Source organism: Crocuta crocuta, unplaced genomic scaffold, assembly GCF_008692635.1.
Source record: "Crocuta crocuta isolate KB4526 unplaced genomic scaffold, BGI_CrCroc_1.0 scaffold97, whole genome shotgun sequence".
Classification (NCBI taxonomy): Eukaryota; Metazoa; Chordata; class Mammalia; order Carnivora; family Hyaenidae; genus Crocuta; species Crocuta crocuta.
Window position 1 is genome coordinate 6,751,475 of NW_027531999.1, and position 13,737 is coordinate 6,765,211.

The 13,737-nt window shown below is 39.4% G+C and overlaps 1 protein-coding gene across 1 annotated transcript in view; it reads left to right on the top strand.

Annotated features, from left to right (window-relative positions):
* GRIP1 (glutamate receptor interacting protein 1) overlaps window positions 1-13,737 on the top strand; it is a 225,720-nt gene that overhangs the window by 71,046 nt on the left and 140,937 nt on the right. The window contains exons 2-3 of the mRNA XM_077775268.1: window positions 4,209-4,344; window positions 6,907-7,052. Coding sequence (XP_077631394.1) covers window positions 4,209-4,344; window positions 6,907-7,052 — 282 coding nt within the window. The remainder of the gene's footprint in view (window positions 1-4,208; window positions 4,345-6,906; window positions 7,053-13,737) is intronic.

The window sequence follows — 13,737 nt, forward strand, 5'->3', positions numbered from 1 at the left end:
TTTATGGATATTGTAAACTTCATAGATTAATTTAGGGAGAATTGACATATTTTTGATGTTAGATTATGCTACCCACTGGAATATTGGTTCCTAGATGGCAAGGATTTTCTCTGTTCAGTTTCCAAACTGTTTTTCAGCTTTGTTCAGTTTCCAAAGCCTAGAACGATGCCTGGCATATAGTAAGTGCTCAGCTTTTTATTGAATGAATGAATGGGATTCTTTTACATTTTTTTTGATCCTATGATCCTGAAGTGTTTTTGAAGTTTTCTTCATATAAATCTTATATGATTTTCATTAAATTGTTTCCAAGGAGATAGATTTATTTATTTATTTATTTATTTATTGGCTATTGTGAATGGTTTTTTTTTCCTTCTGTTATAACTTCTAACTGGCTGTTTGTTTATATAAAGGATATGTTTTTCTGCATATCAATTATGTAACCATCTATGTTATTGGATTTTCTTATTTGCAGGAACTTTTCATAATTCTTTTACTTTCACCAGGCATCATTGTTACTTTTCTTAAAACTTTCTGGAGTTTAGTAATTAAGAGGATTGAATTATAAATCCAAGGAAAAACAGCAAACAACTAAATCCTATTCTATCAGTGTAATTGTCATTGATTATGTTGACTGAGTACTGATACAGATGTAAAACTGTGATTTCTTTGCTAAGATCATTAAATCTGGTGATTAAATGTCAAGTCCAGAACCGTCTCTCTCCTTGCCAGTTGGGCATCATCTGTTCCCTGTACTGCTTGCTAATTTGGGGATACTACAGTCTTCACTACGTGGTCTTCTTAATTTGGGGAGGGATGCTTGCATTTTAAATCACGACAACAGAAATTATTACAATGTACTGACTTGTCTAAGTTCCAGTGTTCCACTGAGGAGTGTCTTTCAGTAATCTTTGATAAATAAGTGAATTCATGCAAGTGAATGCATCTTTCATCATCTCTCTTTACCATTACATCATTATGCAAACATTAAACACCAAAAAATACATAAAATGACTGATTCATCTAATGAAGAGTGCAAGTTAGGAGAAAATAAACTCCAGAAGCATATTCCTCCCTCTTCCAACTACTTCTTTTCTCCTGTTCCCTTCAAAACAGCCATAAAAGATTTTGTCAGTCCTTTGGGATCTAGAGATACTTACTTGGCAGTTAACATTCTTGTGATTCAGCGCATTTTCTTGCAACAATATTCTATCTTTACTGAGTTTTGCCTAATTTAGATTCCTCCTTTGTTCTGCTCAGCTAATCCTGATCGATAAATACAGACAGATTAGACAGGAGACAAAATTGTGAAATAGATGTTGCATTTGGAAAACTGAGCCTTCACTTAATATTGCAATCAGGATCATCTCTTCTCTGTCCCCCTTACCCCAAACCATGCTCTGATATGCTGGTCTGTGACTCTTTGGCCTCAGTGACGAGGCGGGAAGCATCTCTAACTTTTTTTTATCTTTTGAATTTCATTGTCTGGCTCATAGTAGGCACTCAGTAAATTCTAGAATCAATGAATTTACAAATTACTCAATTAACTGGCATATCAATATTTTCTTTCTTTCATGTTATTAAACTAGTTTCAGCTGAGGCCATGATCTCCTAGTTCATGAGTTCAAGGCCCACATCAGACTTGACACTGACAGTGTGGAATTTGCTTTGGATTCTCCCTTTCTCCCTCTCACTCTGCCCCTCCCCTGCTCTCCATCTCTCTCTCTCTCTTTCCCTCTCTCTCTAAATAAAGAAAATTTTTAAAAATGAGTTAAACCTTTTCTAGATTTTCAGGATTCAGTGAGAAGTCTGGTAAAGACCTCATTTCTTTCTGGAGAAAACTACATTGTCTACATCCCATAAAGCTGAACTTGTGTACTGGTAGCCCGCTTTATGCAGAAAGCATGTTCTTGAAAACCTGAGTAGAAATGAAAAGCTTATCAGTTAAAATTGATTTCTACCTTGCCTGGTATTACTATTTCGTAGTTGCTTCTTTGTACATTTCTGATTGACCTTTGAGGTGGGCCCTTACAAAACTACACTTCAGATTCTTCGTGTAAAAATCTGTAGTCAAATGCTTAAATATACAGGATCAACCTACATATTTAGACAAAATTCAGAGAGTTTTTTTGTTGGACAAAATCGTTGAGCATATTATGTCTCTGTAATATGACTAGTCATCAGCTATTATGTAATTCTTATTACTTTAATTACTTAACCTGCTTTTGAAAATAATTTATACCTAGCCTTCTGCCAGAAAGGACTTATAGGGGTTGTTAGGTTGACCTTTTTAAATACCAGTTGGACCTATGTATGTTTTATGTGATGTGGAAGGGATTGTTTTATTCTGTTTTTAAAGGGTACAGGTTAAATGTGCCCAATGATGGAATTTTGTTTCAAAGGCATCTGTTAAGTGATGTAAATGGCCCTGTGCTTTGATGCACATGATAGGAATGTTGACTCTTGAATTTCAGTCATCATTTGGTCTTTCTTATGACATGTAGTGAATGAAGTTAAAATCATTCACACTCTTCCTTCGCTTTTACTTTAAAAAGCAGTAACAGCTCATGTATCCAGGGCCATGAGTGTGTCATGAAAAAGAGTGTGTCCTGGTGTGCTAAAGTCACAGGACTTGGTGATCTTGAAAGCCTTGCCTGGAATGATAGTCAGTATGTTGCTGAGGAAATCAGTGTCCTTACCCCCCTCGCAATCCTTCCTGGAGCACTCTGTTCTCCTTCCTAGATCAGAGAAATGATCATTTCTTTTATTAACATGGTTTGAGTTTTTTTCATTGGCTAGTGGGATAGTGTACCAGCAGCAACAATTTTAAAACTTTTATGATAAGCTTTCATATCGATTTTTGAAATGATAATTAACTCTGTTATGTGTAATTACGGAAGGGGAAGAGGTGGGCCAATAACTTTGGTTTCTTAACTTTGAAGAAGAAAGTCCATCCTTGTATTTTAATGTAGAGTCTTTGATGTCCTAGAAGTTTATAACTCCTGAAATTCATAACATGATTCAGGAAGAATTGGAAAACTTGAGTTTCCCATCCCTCCCCAGAAAGTGTAGATGCAGAGGGGAGATAATATAATGGAGAATTCGAAAACAGCGTTGATCATAATGACCTCTGGATAGGTAAATGTTGACTCTACTCCTTTTTACTTCTGAAAGAAAGGATATTCTTAAAGCTTTCTCACTTTCTGTTGTGCCTAAAATTGGAAGATTTGGGTTCCCTCGTGGTGTATAGACATTGTTTGGACAAGATCTGTGAGATCTTGAAATTTTAAAAGTAGAGAATGGGGGATTTATGGCAGTTATCTGGGGATCTGAGGACCAACCCCACCTCACCATACTGTGACACGTTCTGCAAGAAGTGATGGGAGTTGTTACGTGAAGCCGCTGTCCTTGTTTTCTGAAAGATAAAAAACCGATGGAGTCAAAATTATTTTCCTGAATCTGTGGAAAGCTCTCTTCTCTTGTGCCCATTGGCTTATTCAGCTGACGTGTACCAGGAACTTGAGATGTGCCGCTGCATGATCTGTATTATTGTTTAAAATTATTTTGGGGGCGCGTGGGTGGCTCAGTTGATTAAGTATGATTCTTGGTTTTGGCTCAGGTCATGGTCTCATGGTTTGTTAGATCAAGCCCTACATCGAGCTCTGTGCTGACAGTGCAGAGCCTGCTTGAAAGACTCTCTCCCCCCTCTCTCTGCCCCCACCCTACTTGTGTGCTCTCTTTTTCAAAATAAACTTCAATAAATAAATAGATAGATAGCTAAATAAGATTTTTTTTGTTGTATTATTATTTAAAACTCTGGTCTGGGCCCTTATCTTATAAGTCTCTATTGTTTCCTTTGGAGTTAAAAGGAGAGAAACCAGAGAAAGTCCCTTGAGAATGGCAGAAAACAAAGGGCAAATATTGTCATTTGTATCTAAGCCATGTTCCACCTCTTAATTGTGAACCTAGAGTGAACTACCCCACTGATACCCATTTTAATAACCTATATTGAGATACCTGCGTCATCGTTATCTGCATGCACATCTTTATGAGACACACTGCAAATTGCAATGGAAAAGAGGCCACGGATCTTTTCTCACCAAAGGGAAAGTGGGAAGAGTTTATGGGAAGGAAGGAGATCCTTCACCATGCACAACTGCACCTTGTGCTTCAACTCTCATTTAATAAGGCAAATGCTTTTCTCTTAACAGAGGAATTCAAGGGCTCCACCGTGGTTGAGCTGATGAAGAAGGAAGGCACTACCCTCGGGCTGACGGTATCGGGTGGAATTGATAAGGACGGCAAGCCACGAGTGTCTAACCTGCGGCAAGGAGGAATTGCTGCTAGGTAACTGCGTCTCAGGGAATTGTGGGGAAAGGAACACAGGGTGTGATTAATTCACAAATTGAAGCTCCATCAGAAAAGGTCACTAATGAATAAATGACGTTGCCATCTGCCAGCCAGAAGCACACCAGGGCATGTTTGTAGAAGCTTTTCTGGTCTATGCCAGGTTACCGGGGAGCCACCTGGCCCTCGTAAGACTTTAATTTTAAAAAGCCTGTATGGCTCCAGTCCCCAACCATGCCCCTGAACAGCAGACTGGCCGCAGTGGGAGTGATACACTCCGATCGTGTAAATGGACCAGATGACCCGTATCACGGGTACACAGGAAATCGGTTGCAGGGATGTGGGGAGCCTACTGGAGTAGGAAAGCCCAGTTCCGAGTTTCTGAGTAATGATTTTGCTTGTCCCACATCTTTCCTGCTTTTCTAGTTGTGACATTTCCCTTTTCATTAAGGCAAAGATGAGGTTTCCAAAAGAATAGGAAGCATAGATGAGGAGGGCTCACTTCTGTCCTTGTTCTATGAGCTACAGACTACACTAGCTACTGGCAAAGGCAGAATGTCCTGCGGACTGGGTCCAGGGGGACTTGCTTTATAGACAGATTCAAAATTCTCTTCAGAGGCGATGGTCAGCCTTCATTAAAAACGAGGTTAAGGTATCTTAAATCCTGGACACCCATAGTCTTGTCCACAAAATCACAAAAATAGTTTTGGAGTTCTTACCTTCCAAAGTATCATTGAAAATAGTAATTAGTTTTGATGATCAATGTATTTGTATAATTTATAAACATAAGTCAATTGACTCATAATCTGAGGGACTCTTTATGAACTAGGCTGATGTCAACACAGGCACCTTCATCTCCTGCTTTTATAATAGTCATGGTCAATCTCTGATGCTAGGACTTCATATTTCTCCCGAACTTTTTCATGTAGCCCCTGAAAAACAGGTAAGTAGAGGGAAGATACCATCTTCAGTTGTATTTTTGCTATAATTAAAAGTAGTACTGGCATTGTCAACAATGGCCAAACTATGGAGAGAGCCCAAATGTCCATGGATGGATGAGTGGATAATGAAGAAGTGGTATATATATACGATGGAGTATTACTCAGCCATCAAAAAGAATGAAATCTTTCCATTTGCAATGACATGGATGGAGCTAGAATGTATTAGGCGAAATGAAATAAGTCAATCAGAGAAAGACAGATACCATATGATTTCACTCATATGTGGACCTTAAGAAACAAAACAGATGAACATATTGGGGGTGGGGGGAAGAAGTGAGGGAAACAAACCACAAGAGACTCTTAATGCTAGAGAACAAACTGAGGGTTGATGGAGGGAGGTGGGTGGAGGATGGGCTAGATGGAAGATGGGTATTAAGGAGGGCACTTGTTGGGATGAGCACTGGGTGTTGTATGTAAGTGATGAATCACTAAATTCTACTCCTGAAACCAATATTGCACTGTATGTTAACCAACTAGAATTTGAATAAAATTTTGAAAAAAAACAAAAACAAAAAAAGTAGTGCTGTGCCGGTTATATTCCCAATGACCAAATAGTCATTGTTTAAGGCACTACCATTTTACAAGTTGCAAACCAAAATAATTAAAGATAAGATCTCTGCCCTGAGGGGGCTTATAATTTACTAGAGGGGGTGGGTATGGACAACATGAAAAGCTTGGGAACAATAACAGCATTGCATCATGGTATGGAGCCACAGTGTGAGCACTGTCAGAGAGCATGAGGTGGTTAAGTTGCCCAGTGAGTTAGTAGACCTGAGGGAAGATGGACAGCATGGACTTCACGCTGGAGCAGGTGAGGAAAGCTCCCCAAAGAGGAATGATTAGGGCTGGACTTAGGTACAGTACCTAAGCATACGTGTTGCTGTTTGGGGCAAGAGTATTATTGAGGGCCCTTATCCATCATGCGAATTTTAAGTACTGTCTTTGGTCTCACTGTCTGCTCTTGCCTTAGAGTAAAATCTGCCTGAAACCCCCAAAGTGGCCATGGTTCTGTTATGGTGTTGAAGAAAGGCAAGCATGGGACTGAAACCCAGTACTTTCATTGTAACTAGTTCTTTTTTATCAGTCCTGCTCTGAGCATTAAGTAGCAGAGCATGCTAACTCTCTCCTTAGCCCTCAGCAAACTCCCAGTGAAGATACTGAGAGCTGGGAAACGTCCAAGAGGCAAGCAGCAAAAATGAGAGAGAATGAGAGGAAAGAAAAAGTCCTGGCATGCCAAGATCTGAATCGTTTGTTTGTAGAGGACCAACTCTTTATGGGCAGAGCAACCAAAAACACAAAACACCAAACACACCCAAAACCTCTTTATTTTATTCCACATGCCCTTTAAAAACAAAAGAGACAAGGGTTAGGGAAAAAAATCAGAGATGCAAGCAGATCCAGTAGGGGGATATTTCAAAGTATCCCTCCATAGCCTAGGAAGCAGGGACTCCTGCCAGGCAGGCCTCCAGGCTTACGTGCATTTGCAGGAAGGGAAAGTGGGAAACAGAGGCAGGCCTGTGGAGTGGATGGGTCCCCTGAAGCCACATTACCTCTTTTGCAGAAGCGATCAGCTGGATGTGGGGGACTACATCAAAGCAGTGAATGGGATCAACCTGGCCAAATTCCGCCATGATGAGATCATCAGCTTGCTGAAGAACGTTGGAGAAAGAGTGGTTCTTGAAGTGGAGTATGAGCTACCACCAGTCTGTAAGTAATCACAACCCAGGGGCAGAACAGCTATGCCACTTTCATGCCTAAAACAGTTCTCCTTTTTTTCCCTTTTGGCATCATTGTCTTATTACAGGAGTAACAGAGCACAGTTTGATATTTGGAAATTATTTGAATTGATATACCTATAGCCCACTCCGGAAGAATCAAAAAGAGCTTGGATAGCAATAAGATTATACAGGACTCATGTTCCATGATCTGTGTACATCACCGTTTATAAATTCTGCACATTAAGTTCCATCCAGGCTTTGTACTGAGTGACTAGGGTTAGGAAAAGCATGTTTAATGTGCTTTGTGTTGATTTTTGTATACTTATGTTAATTTCAGCAGCATAAAAATTGATTTGAAACACATTCTTATTAAGTAAAAATAATAGTAATGTAACAAGAGTAGCCAACACATTTTCAGAGTTTACTAAATGTCCGGCATTATAAGGAACCTGACTCCTACACTTAATTCTCACCATAAGGAGTGTCAGCCTAGCAGAGCTGAACTTTGATGTCAAATAGCCAGGTTCAAATCCCAGCTTCACCTTTAACTGTGTGCCTTTGAGGAAGTTGCTCAAGCTTTCTGTGTCTCCGTTTTCACATCTGGGAAATGGGCATAATATTAGTTCCTACTCATAGATCTGTTGTGAAGATTAAATGAGTTAACATTTGTAAAGCAGTTAGAACAGTACCTGGCACTATAAAAACGTTTGATAAATAATGTATAAATTAGCACTATAAGACAGGCATTATTATCGTTATTATTCTCACTTAGAGGCTTGAGTTAAATATCTCTCCCAAATAAATAGGCAGCAAAGTCACTATGTGAAAGTAGGCTCCCTGACTCCAAAGTCCATATGCTTATTCATTGTGACATATACTTATGCTAAGTGTTACTGCAGGCCTGAATTTAAGCTATGCTCTGCCAGCACCACCTCTCCTATTATTAAGCTGTCAACGTGGATGCTACCCTGAGAAAGCCCTTTGCTTTTCTGTGCCAGTGAGGACTCAGAATATTAATCATCGATAATAACTCATTTGTTCAGCAAAGACTTACTGAGCATTTGTTACATTGCAGCCTCCACTCTGTACGTCGGTACAGTTTACATTTTGACAAGGGAAGACAGATAACAAAACAAGACCCCAGTGGATAGGTTAACTAGATAGCATGAATGCTGTGAAAAAAAAAAAGAGCCAGGAGAGGGATTGGGAAGGTGGGGAGAGGTGTGGGTTTGCAGGTTGAAATCGGGTGGTAAGGAACAGCCTCACTGAGACTGAGCCAATGACTTGAAGTTGAAGGAGGTGAGAAAGTTGGTTGTGCGTATTTCTGGGGGAAGAGAACTGCAGAAAGAAGAACAGCCAGTGCTAAGATCTAAGGCAGGAATATACTGGGGTTGTTGGGGAGACATTACGAGCATGCAGGGAGACATTCAGGCCTGCAGTAACACTTAGCATAGTTTGGCCGGAGCAGAGTGAGCATGAAGAAAAGTAGGAGAGGAGGTCAGAAGTGTAAAGGATGAGGTGTATTTGTAGGCCATCGGAAGGAAACTAAGTGTTGCTCTGGGTGATAGAGGATGGCACTGTATGATATGGGGCAGGAAGCCCATGGTCTAATTCCTATTTTCAAAGGCTTCCTCTGGCTGTTGTGTTGAGAACAAACTGCAGTGGAGAGAGTAGAAGCTGGGAGACCAGCTGGGGGGCCGTTGTCATGATCCAGGTGAAAGATGGCGCTGGAGATAGTGAAAAGCAGTTACATTCTTGATCTGTTTTGAGGCTAGAGCCAACAGGACCTCCTGATAGATTTGACGTGGGTAGTGCAGAAATAGAGGAGTCAAAGACCACCTGAGATTTTGAGCCTGAGCAACTGGACAGATAGTGTTGCCATTAATGAGGTTGGGCAAGAATGTGGGCAGGTCTGATTTGTGAGGTGACAGTCGGAAGAAGTTCATTGTTTGAAATGCTTCAGTGGCGGTGTCTGTTTGATGTGCAGAGAGGAAATGTCTAGAAGAGAGCTAGAGATAGGGTTAGGAGTTTGGGAGAAAGACCTGGGTTGGAAATGTACATTTAGAGTAATGGGAATTCGAGAAGGTGATTGAAGCTTTGGGACCAAGTGTGAGCACTCAGGGAGTGAGTGTATGTGACCAATCGTGAGTTCTTATTCTTAACATAAAACCTAACACCGAAAATATAATGGTGTTTTTATAAAAAAAATCAATTGAAGTCTGTGTTCAAAAACCTCCCTAACATTTTTCATTTTCAGCAAGAGTAGACAGTAAAATCGAGCACTGAGACCTTGGACTGTGTCACTAGTTAAATATCAGTTTTTCCCCCTTTCCAGCTTTGTGACCTTGGGCATGTTATTTAAGTTCTCTGAGCCTTAGGTTTTCCATCTGTAAAATGGCTATAGCAGATGTAAAATTTTTGTAAGAATTCAAGGCTATAATCTTGTGAAATATTTAGATCATCATTATGTACTCAGTAAGCCATAGAGCCTATTAGCCATTATTACCATTATTATTATTATTACACTGAAAGTACTGTATTTTCTTTTACTTTAACAGAGCCCATTTGTTTTGAAATCACTGTCTCAAACCATTGCCAAGGAGCTAAGAGAATCCACATATCTAGAGCTAATGCTCTTTGATTAACCATTTTGATTCCACTGGGGAAATAAATATCAATAAAACACACCCTCTTTCTAAAATGAACTCTTAGTCTAGCTTTCCATGGGTAAGGCCAGTAGTGGAGATTTGCCAAGTTATGTGGGATCTACAGTGAGGAGTTTGAGAAGATTTGAAGGAGGTCATGCAGATCCAGGAAAAAGAGGAACATTTTGGGCAAAGGGTAGGGCAAGGAAGGAAGAACCTAGCCCAGTGCACAGGTTTGAACCACAAATTGGCTATAATTGCTGGGAATTATAGGGAGTTAAAGGGAAATGGAGGACCTGGAGGGAGAGAAGGCCAGCGAGGAGGCCAGACTGGTGGAGCCTGGATAAGTCAAGTAAAGGATAAGCCTTTAAAGACTTTTAAGGCCAACGAACATCATCAACAGATTGGAGTTTTTAGAGTTATCATTTTAGGAAGCTAAGTGGAGAATAGGTAAGAGGCTATCAGTCTGAAGGCTATTATGGTTTTCCGAAAGAGAGGTGACATCCTGAATAACTATAGCATTAGTAAGGTTAAAGTGTAGAGTGGATATCAGACATATTCAGGGGTTAAAACATATCATGACTTGGTGATTATACCACCTTTTCCTTTCTCATGCATTAAAGCTGATGAGGAACAGGAAATATATTTTAAAAAACAAAAGTGCGAAGTTCGTGGTAGAAATCAGATAGAAGAAATCTATCCTCCAAGGATTATCTCTGCCTCTATTATGTTTGGATAAATTAATAAGATCTTTGAGTTCAGGGAGGTTGAAGGGATTAATAAGCATCCCCTTCACTGAGCTCAGACTGCTAGAGCAGGACCAAGCCGCTGCAGGGAGACCCTGGGGAGAGAACAGATTGCTGAAAAATAAGCTGCCCAAAGCCAAGGCCGAGATGGGTAACTCTCTCAAGAATCACACAGTTTGAGGGTCAGCCAGCCCCAAAATCCAGAAAGAAGTAGAGGAAGGATATTTGTTGCATGTCGGTGTGTATGTGATCTGACAGAGAAGGAATGGAACTGTGGCCTTGCTCAAACCACTTATCTTTTGTAAGATTCAGATTGTTTATGAAAATGGAATGGTTGATCTATGTGAGCTTTAAAGGTTTTTTTGACTTTAAAATTATGTTGTAGTTTTGAGACTATTTAGACAGAATATTACCAAACTGTATCTTAGGTATTTATGTATTAAAAGTTGGTCTACAGTGCTTGGGTGGCTCAGTCAGTTGAGTGTCCAGCTCTTGGTTTCAGCTGAGGTCATAATCCCAGAGTCATGGGATCGGGCCCCATGTGAAGCTCCACACTGAGTGTGGAGCCTGTGTGGGATTCTCTCTTTCTCTCCTTCTGCCCCTCTCCCCTGCTCATATGCTCTCTCTCTCTCTCTCTCTCTCTCAGATTAAAAACTAAAGTTGATCTAGAGCAATGCCTTCATGTTTTGTGGTGACATAATCCCTAAGAAATTTTGAAATACTATATAATCCTCATTCATTTTTTAGTAAGCCACCTAACATTCTTTATTATAAGGTTAAATAGTTGGAAAGGATGGAATTTCTGGCGTGCTATTTATTTTGTTAATCTTTAAGTGAAAGTTTCCATTCAGACCTTAGCACTACGTATTTGCCTTATTTATTTTATGGAAAATGTCTGCTGCAGAGTCTGATTGACAAAGGCAATCCTCACGGTTAAACCATCAGCTAAATCAGATTAGCTCTCTATCAGGAGTCCTTCTTTAATTCAAAAAGATGTGTTAAAGTGTGTCCCTTTGATTGACTTCTTACTTCGCAATTCCAATTCTAAGAGAGACAGGTGATTGATGATGAGGATGAGGATGATGAGGGAGGGGGGGAGCAGTCTCAGGTCTCTTCCATGTAGTTCCTTCTGGATTCAATCTGAAAGAGCAGAAGCTACCCAGGGAAAGCTCTTCCTGGGGCTATGGCAGAGGAAAAACAGGCCAGGCCCAACTCCCCGAGCACATTTCCAACCTCTGCCTATGTCTCTTAACACCTCATTGGCCAAAGGAAGTCGCGTGGGGAAGCCCAGCATATTGAGGAGGGAAAGTATACACCCCCTATCATGCTGTTGAGGTAGAAATTGAGTAGTCAGGGAAGTAGTATATAATTTAGAAAAATCTAATCTGCCATAGTAAAATAATATGTAGAGCAGTGTGTGCATATTCACATATGGAAACAAGGGACAGCAATACCACTAAAATGCTGAGGAGAAGTGTTTTTGCATTGCAGAGTTCATTTCAACCTAACCCTTCTGTGTACTGGACTCGATTCTCTGGGAAAGCTCCTTACTTGGATCTATACGTCCACACACACAAATGTGAAGTAATGAATAAAATTCTTGTGGCAATAGCGGTGTCCTGCTATGGAATATGAAAATCCAGTCACCAGGATCTAGTCATGCAAATAAAAAGACTAAATCTATTTCATTAAGTATATCAACAGTTAACATTCACATTTATTTTTGTAAATGATAAACAGCAAGAGTGTGGATCATCTAATGCTGTAGATAATCCTAAAATTCTTTATATTGACCCTAGATTGGAGTGTAAGAGTTTGTGGTCAACAAGATTGAGCTCAAGCAAAATTCAAACTACAGTGCCTTTTAAAACTTTTTTTAAAGTTAATTTGTTTATTTCTATGGAGAGAGAGAGAGCAGAGGAGGGGCAGAGAAAGAGGGAGACAGAGAACCCCAAGTGGGCACCGCGCCGTCAGCACAGAGCCTGACATGGGGCTCAACTCACAAATGGTAAATCATGACCTGAACTGAAGTCAGATGCTTAAGCGACTGAGCCACCAAGCTACAGTGCCTTCCATTCCCAGAACAGATACCCAGCCAACAAGGACAGCTGGCCCCAAATTAGAATTTGGTTGTATAAAATTGAAAGTTGATTTAATGTTTAAATGAAATCGTGTTTGTAAACCACTTTGCAGATTTCCTGGCACACAGTGGATGCTCATTAATTATTTTTCCCTGCATCTTTTCCTTACCTTACTATTTGTTCTATTAGAACAAAAAATCCTGTTCTTCACCAATTACCTCAAGTGGCTTGTTTGTCATGGAAATAAGAAAACGTTTGGTTTGAACTCAGTTTCTTTCATTTAATTAAAACTGTACCTCAACACTTTCAGTTGTATGTGTGTGTGTACTGTTCCTAGCTGATTAAAATGAACTGAAATTCCCTAGATAGCAAGAATATGACATTTAATTAAATCAGCAGTATACCAAAACATTTGTTCAGCCATAGGTTTATGTTGTTTTTCAGCAGATCCAAGTTCGTGTTGTGCTTTATATCCCAGCCGGATATGTGCAGTTTTGTGAATTTATCTGTGTACTTTTCATAGTCATGTGTATTCCTTTGAGGATTCAGAAAGTCTGATAATTAAAAATAATTATAATCAATGCCAAATTAAAATTACTTCCTATTTCTGTAAATGGCAAGAAATGTTCTTTTAATAGATGCAATTAAATTCTATCTATAGAATCTATACCTATATCCTATTCCATCATATATTTCTTATTGATAGCTTCATGCAATAAACATTTCAAAATCTAATAGCAATGTTAAAAATATGCCACTGATAAGGAACACAGCAGTAGGTAATTAGATATCATTGTACAAATTCACTTAAGGATCTAAGACCATCAAATTCTACACTTTGCAATTCTTTGATCTCTCTGAATAAAAATATCCCTGTATCCATAATGATGAAATATTAATTTGTGGAAATTTCTTTTTTTTTTTTTAATTCAGCAATAGTGTACTATCTAACCAGAATTACCCGCCACTTTCCTGGAAACAGTCTCACAGAAGAATTTAGTTACTATGCCTTCATACAACCTATAACCCTGTGTTACACATGTATACTGTGTGATTAGAGATTTCAACTTGGACATGCAATGTTCTTTTGTGAAATAAGAGTAGTAAGCAGGCAAACATAACATAAGCATCATGGTATCAAGTGAAATTAAGTAAATCTTTTATCAGACAGCAGTAATATTTTGAGTGTACATAGAAATGGT